We start from the raw sequence: 7,957 nt of genomic DNA on the forward strand, positions 1-7,957 counted from the left end.
AAATGTTGCAAGGGGAGCAGGAGTTGCTAGCACAAAAAGTTTATCATTAGAAAATAGGTGCAGGAGGAGGCCATTCGGCCCTTCAAGCCAGCACCGTGGATGCTGCTGCCTCTCCCTTTACCCAAAGACACTGACCAGTCCAAGTAGATCAAGAAATCATCAGGCTGGAGGGCCGGAAAGCTGCAAATGAGCCATGTCTCTGTGAAACGTTCCTTTATGCTCCCTTGATAAAGCAACCAAATAGCAGATTTCCAATTAAAATGTTATATTTCTTCCACCAGCAACATGAGGCAACTGAAATATAATTCAGAAAAAAATTGAACTTTTCCTGTTGCGCTGGAGTTTCTCTCCGAAATGGTGCAGAGCTTTAAAATTTAGATATGCATTAGTACTAACGGTTTAGATATGAAGCATCATTATAAGCTTACCTGCATAAGCCCCAAGCTCTTGCAGTTTTCCCTTAATGGCAGTCTGAAAGTTAAATACGAGTTAATATAGTTGAGCAGATCTAATACCAGAAGTCTACATAACATTATAAACAAAATATTGCATCTATGAATTATATATAAAAGAATACACCTTGTATTTGTACAGTAACTTCAAGAATTCACATTCTCAATCATTGAGTACTGACTGGGTGAGGGAACAATTCCAGAAAAAAAAGTGGGAAGTGAATTTTTGCCTACACTAATACGGATATCATTTAGGAAAACTTAGAATTTTTTTTGAACAGTGTTATAATATTAAGAATTTCTGTACATAGAAACTTATCGATTGAAACAGAGTGCAGTGTTTGCTCTATTCTGGACAGCTCATAACATTTTACTTTTCACCTCCCTTTGCCAAGGATCTCACACTATGTAAAATCTAAACTGTTGGAACAATTAATTCCTTACATAACTGACATGTTCTGCAAAAACAAAACATTTGAGGCCAACTTAAAACATAGGCATTCGCTCAAACATTCTGTCACCTCAACTTATGCGTAGCAGCAGCACTGCAAATGGATGAAGATATGAGTCTAAGTGAGGTCTTTCAACAGTAAAGTGACAAATACATGCATATTTGGCATTTAACGGAGGACCGCTGCCAAGTCACGTTCAAATGGTAATTATACCTCAACCATGCGGTCTTCTGATCAGATGCCCCACCCCCTATCTGCTTTTCCACCTAACTCTTTCTCATAAAACCCAACCTTCTCACCTGGATGTTCATCTTCTTCCCTTAAGTTTCTTAATTAAAGTATTACTTGAAAGCAAGCTGTTGAAAATTAATGCTATATGTTGAATACAATACATAATTTCAAAAAGTTACCGACCTTTCAAATAAACTATTTTTCGTTATAATACCAACATTCATGCGCGCAAAAATGTTTTTTTTTGTAATAGAAACAGAAAAAATACTGTATAACTGGAGGATCTACCATGAAACATTATTGCTCAGTAGTAATCAAAAAGCCAAAAAAAGTGAAGGTGGAAATCTCAACTAAGAAAAGAAAATGCTGGAAATAATCAACAGGTCAGGCAGCATTGGCGGAATGATTTAACGAATCAGGTCAATAACCTTTCATTAGAGCCAACCTGCTGAAGAGTCACTAATCAAGTCTTAACTGTTTCTCTCTTCACAGATACTGCCTATTTTACACGTTTCCAGCACTTTCTGTTTTTTATTGAATCCACTGTGCTCCCATATAACTGAAAACTATCCATGTGAAAGCAACTCCATAGATTTTCAGCTCTGGCATTCAGGACAAAAAAACAAGTGACATTAAAAATGACTCCCACCCACCCTGGCAAAAAGAAAAATCTTAAAATGCTTGAGCTGATCATGTATTGTATTGTCTTTCTGCTGACTGATTAGCACACAACAAAAATGCTTTTCACTGTACCTCTGTACAAGTGACAATAAACTAAACTGAAAACAGCTAGTTATCCGATAAATACCTTTGAGAAGTTAGCATTTTTAAAAGAACGGCCCTTCAGCTTTTCAAAGTTTTGTGCATTGATGCTTCCATTTCCACCATTACATACTGTAGTAACCAGATCCATTATACTTTTGTCAAGTTTTGCACTCATTTTAGAAATATTAAATTAGTAGAACCAAAATAAAGCAAGGTTTAAATGCAAGGTTTAAAACTAATGAAAACTGAGCCAACTGGCTCTTCATCATTGGGCCATATATGTGATTATGACATGGATACTGTCTTCGCTGTAATGACATCATAAAAATAATAGCAACCTGGCATATACACATATGCAGTTAAGCATGAAAATCTAGCAAAAACTGCGAAGATTGTTGTATTTATTGCCAAATTTAGGATATTAAATGCTACTCGTGTGCAACTGCAGTATGTGCAACATGTACTCTTTCCCCGTACCCTCCAATTAAGCGACCTTCAAGGATGAACAACAATTAATTTGCCCTTTCAATGCAATAAATTATGTTCTAGAGTTCACAATTCATTCAAAGAAACCAAACAAAGACTAGATAACAGCTTTGCAGAGCACCTGCATTCAGTCTACAGTTCTATTTTGTTTTCATATTGGAACTTTATCAGTTTTTTTTATTGCCTTATTCCCTAAATTCAGTTAGGATCAGATTAATCTCTACTGATCCAGTTTAACATTTACGATTGGACCAATTGGCTGTAGCTTGGTGCTTTGGTGGACAACCACTGACATTCAACCAGTCTGATGTAATGCATCCAGACTTAGAGAGACCCATGATAAATCTAGAATTAACTTAATGGTAAAACCAGCACACCTGTCATACCGTTTCATCACAGGAAGCTGCACGAAGGAATCCTACTCCAGGCAGAGCTGGTGCAAGATTTCTTCATCCAAATGAATAGGCACCCACAAACAAATTAAGAGGATTTATTTTTATTAAAATTTAATTTTTTAATAAATCATCTTTATTTTCATAATAACTTTCTCATCCTCCATCAATTCTAACATGTGAATGGGTACCAAGTTTTTGTACATTGATAAAGAAAATAATTACTTCCTTTACATACATGGGTCATATGCTTGAGGTGAGAGAATTGTACAGCTCAGAAGGAATTTTTAAATCTCTGGTGTCCAACTGATTTACAAGAAAAAAATTATCATAATTTGGGATTATTACAATCTCAATGCAATTTCTCATTATTTGGTTTATCATAAGGTATTCAAAACTGTGAATAAGTTTTGCCTTAACTGCGTCTGCTGCAAGGAGAATAATCATTTTTTCCATTCTTTCAACATAACTAACCTTCCTCACACCAGGTATCATCTGGTAAACTTCCATTGTTCATTCTAAAACCACGACTTCCTTCCGAAAATACAGTAAGTTTACTCAAAACAACCGTAATTGAAGTTAAGCAATGATTTGTGAAGGTTTGATATGACTTTTGTGTTTTTATATTCAATGCTTACACTTACATTGCCAAGTTCCATAAAACTTGGTAATCCTGCATGCTCATGTCAGACATGAGTTTATTGTCACGTGTATCGAGGTAGAGTGAAAAGCTTTTTGTTGCCTGCTAATCAGTCAGCAGAGACTGCACATGATTACAATTGAGCCGTCCACAGTGTACAGATACATTATAAAGGGAATGACATTTAGTGCAAGATAAAATTAAGTAAAGTCTGATCAAAGATAGTCTGAGGGTTTCCAATGAGGTAGATCTTCCAGACTAGATTTTCCAGACTATTGTATATTTATTTTACATCAATATTCAAACATACTGTTAATTAACTCTCTTTTTTTTAAAAAGAAATTGCATGGTATTATAATTAATTTTCCATTGAACATGCTAACTGGATGTGAGAGTCAGAGGGGGCTCTGGGAACCAGAGCTCATTTGACTTGGACAGTGGATGCATTAGTGATCAATTTTCAAATCTCTTTAGATTCTGGAGTAGTTCCTGAGGATTGGAGGGTAGCGAATGTAACCCCACTTTTTAAAAAGGGAGGGAGAGAGAAAATTGGGAATTACAGACCAGTTAGTCTAACATCGGTAGTGGAGAAAATGCTAGTCAGTTATTAAAGATGGAATCGCAGCACATTTGGAAAGTGGTGAAATCATTGGACAAAGTCAGCATGGATTTATGAAAGGTAAATCATGTCTGACGAATCTTATAGAATTTTTTGAGGATGTAACTAGTAGAGTGGATAAGGGAGAACCAATGGATGTATTATATCTGGACTTTCAGAAGGCTTTCGACAAGGTCCCACATAAGAGATTAGTATGCAAACATAAAGCACACGGTATTGGGGGTTCAGTATTGATGTGGATAGAGAACTGGCTGGCAGACAGGAAGCAGAGAGTATGAGTAAACGGGTCCTTTTCAGAATGGCAGGCAGTGACTAGTGGGGTGCTGCAAAGCTTGGTGCTGGGACCCCAGCTATTTACAATATATATTAATGATTTGGACGAGGGAATTGAATGCAGCATCTCCAAGTTTGCGGATGACACGAAGCAGGGTGGCAGTGTTAGCTGTGAGGTGGATGCTAGGAGGCTGCAAGGTGACTTGGATAGGTTGGGTGAGTGGGCAAATGCATGGCAGATGCAGTATAATGTGGATAAATGTGAGGTTATCCACTTTAGTGGGAAAAACAGGAAAGTAGACTGTTATCTGAATGGTGGCTGATTAGGAAAAGGGGAGATGCAACGAGACCTGGGTGTCATGGTACACCAGTCATTGAAAGTAGGCATGCAGGTGCAGCAGGCAGTGAAGAAAACAAATGGTATGTTAGCATTCATAGCAAAAGGATTTGAGTATAAGAGCAGGGAGGTTCTACTGCAGTTGTACAGGGTCTTGGTGAGACCACACCTGGAGTATTGCCTACAGTTTTGGTCTCCTAATCTGAGGAAATACATTCTTGCCATGGAGGGAGTACAGAGAAGGTTCACCAGACTGATTCCTGGGATGGCAGGACTTTCATATGAAGAAAGACTGGATAGACTCGGCTTGTACTCGCTAGAATTTAGAAGATTGAGGGGGGATCTTATAGAAACTTACAAAATTCTTAAGGGGTTGGACAGGCTAGATGCAGGAAGATTGTTCCCGATGTTGGGGAAATCTAGAACAAGGGGTCACAGTTTAAAGATAAGACCGAGATGAGAAAAACATTTTTCACACAGAGAGTGGCGAGTCTCTGGAATTCTCTGCCACAGAAGGTAGTTGAGGCTAGTCCATTGGCTATATTTAAGTGGGAGTTAGATGTGGCCCTTGTGGCTAAGGGGATCATGGGGTATGGAGAGAAGGCAGGTACGGGATACTGAGTTGGATGATCAGCCACGATCATATTGAATGGCGGTGCAGGCTCGAAGGGCTGAATGGCCTACTCCTGCACCTAATTTCTGTTTCTATGACAGGACTGTGCCAAACATCCTCTAGCAAATCCTCAGGATGGCAAAATAATCAGAGAGCAGATTATTGGAGTTTTACAGTAAATGGGATATTTTTTTCATTGTATTTTTCAGCTGCCATGTAAAAAAATATGCACCCCTTAGTGTGCTTTCACAGAATAGTACCAATTAAATTATTCAAAATTATTTCAGAGTTCAATATTGCCACACTTATCTACATTGACTTGCAACAGCCGTGTGTCTGTAAATTTATGTGCATGTTTTCCCGATATCAGTTAATTCAATTACTATTTTGCCAAATGTGGTCTCATGTACAAACTTCAAAACAGTACAGGTACCACCTATATTCAACAATTTTTGTTAAAAACTGGAGCAGCTCACTCCATTTATCTGACGTCAGAGCCAATACATTCTATTCCTGCTTAATTACACTCTTAACTTACCAACATCTCTTTACATATACCAATCGTCAAACAGCAGTTTACAAAGTGCAAATAAATCAACAGAAAGGTATAGCAAATCAGAAAGCAAACCAAATAAACATAATGATGAAGAAAGATCAATAAAATAGTTTGTACAATGTTTAAGCCATAAATATAATTAAATGGAATTATGAAGATAAAATAATAAATTGGGAAAATAACATAGGAAAGACAATGACAAATTGTAAAGTAAAATCTGTTGATAGAGAACTTTAGCCGTGCGAATTCCATGCATGTTGATCCATTCGTTTTATTTAATTAACTTCCTATGGTTCGATTTGAACTCATGCCTCTGGAACAACAGTCCTGAGCTACAGTTGCTTGTCCAGTTGATAAATCTCAATGTTTCTTTGCTCCCAGTCGAATTTGATAACACTCATTAAAGGCCTTTAGAAAAATTGTCATTTGACAATTCCTATATAAATGTATTGTTGAATAGCTGGATCTAGATAAAATATTTATTTGAAGTGGGGGTAGAATAGAAAGGCAGTTTGAGCGAAAATAAGTTAGGTGCTTCAACTGGAAAGTACCCAAGTGTGACTATAAAATGAGTTTTAACTTTTTTTTTTGTCCAGCACGCATACAGACCAAGCTCTTTTACCGACGTGTACAAATCCAAGCATTTGCCACACAGCTGCTGTTTGTGAATTTGTACCCCACACCAAATCATGGAAACACAGTGCGAGACTAAATGGTTTAAACCGTAAAAATAGAACATACTTGAAATAAAACCAGCCACGTATTATAATATTAAGCAAAACAATTTCGGGTTAAATTAGAAAAGGGCTATTCGCCGTGTGTCCCACCCCCCACGTACCCAGTGTTTTTTATTATTTCGACAACCACAGACCTCTCTGTAGCTGAAGCGCCGAACCCCGAAATGGAGACCAAGCCTCGCCGTCAGTGAAAAATAACTTCCCCGCAGACGGCGTGGAGGCCTCGTTAGTAAATTTGCTGGAGTTTAAGCCCCAGTGTCGGCCCCGAGAGCGGGCCTCGGCGGCACCGGTAACCTGCCTCCTAATGGAGGCTCCGGCCACGCAGCACTTACTCTGATCTTGCGGCTGATTTCTGTCCCTATTTCCATTCCGGGTGACTAATCGGCGGCGACCACCGCTCACTCGCTCACTCGCTCCCGCAGCAACGGCAGGGTGCATCAACCGGCTCCTCCGGGAGGGAAGGACGGAACTACATTCAGGTCAAACTTACCCCCGCCACTGCACCCGGATTGCGCTCAGTTAACATTTCGAAATGCAGCAACGTTTCGCGAACACATTTCACTTCTGATACATACACAAAAATATCAAACGAACTAAACTGAAAATACGGCTAATGTAAAATGTTACACGTCTGCGTGAGTAGGGTTGATCCAGAAGTACTGCACAAATTAGAAATAAAATAAAAGGATAGTGGAACTACTACTAGCAGGTCAAATGGCATCTGGAGAAAAACAGTGCTAATGGCTCATAGAAACATAGAAATTAGGTGCAGGAGTTGGCCATTCGGCCCTTCGAGCCTGCACCGCCATTCAATATGATCATGGCTGATCATCCAACTCAGTATCCCGTACCTGCCTTCTCTCCATACCCCCTGATCCCCTTAGCCACAAGGGCCACATCTAACTCCCTCTTAAATAATGTCTGGGTATTTAAATGTGTATATTTTAATGATAGGAGCATTGTAAGAAAGGTGGATGAATTTAGAGCCTGGATTGACACCTGGAAGTATGATGTTGTGGCGATCAGTGAAACATGGTTGCAGGAGGGCTGTGATTGGAAACTAAATATTCCAGGATTTCGTTGCTTCAGGTGTGATAGAATTGGAGGGGCAAGAGGTGGAGGTGTTGCATTGCTTATCAGGGAAGATATTACAGCAGTGCTTTGGCAGGATAGATTAGAGGGCTCGTCGGGGGATGCTATTTGGGTGGAACTGAGAAATGGTAAAGGGGTAGCAACACTTATAGGGGTGTATTATAGACCGCCAAATGGGGAGCGAGAATTGGAAGAGCAAATATGTAAGGAGATTACAGATATTAGTAGTAAGCACAAGGTAGTGATTGTGGGAGATTTCAATTTTCCACACATAGACTTGGAAACATATTCTGAAAATGGGCTGGATGGGTT

The 7,957-nt window shown here is 39.0% G+C and overlaps 1 protein-coding gene across 3 annotated transcripts in view; it reads right to left on the reverse strand.

The window, feature by feature from the left end:
- The window catches only part of zc3h14 (zinc finger CCCH-type containing 14), a 47,720-nt gene extending 40,679 nt beyond the window's left edge, over positions 1-7,041 (reverse strand). The window contains exons 1-2 of one of the 3 annotated variants that reach the window (XM_055640341.1): positions 6,886-7,041; positions 429-471 (exon numbers count right to left, since the gene is read on the reverse strand). In XM_055640341.1, coding sequence (XP_055496316.1) covers positions 429-471; positions 6,886-6,921 — 79 coding nt within the window. In that variant the 5' untranslated portion in view covers positions 6,922-7,041. Of the gene's footprint in view, positions 1-428; positions 472-6,885 lie in introns of those variants that run through there. The other 2 variants (XM_055640340.1, XR_008723981.1) reach the window with 2 other exon arrangements.
- Positions 7,042-7,957: the final 916 nt, after the last annotated feature.

Source organism: Leucoraja erinacea, chromosome 9 (genome assembly GCF_028641065.1).
Source record: "Leucoraja erinacea ecotype New England chromosome 9, Leri_hhj_1, whole genome shotgun sequence".
Lineage (NCBI taxonomy): Eukaryota > Metazoa > Chordata > Chondrichthyes > Rajiformes > Rajidae > Leucoraja > Leucoraja erinaceus.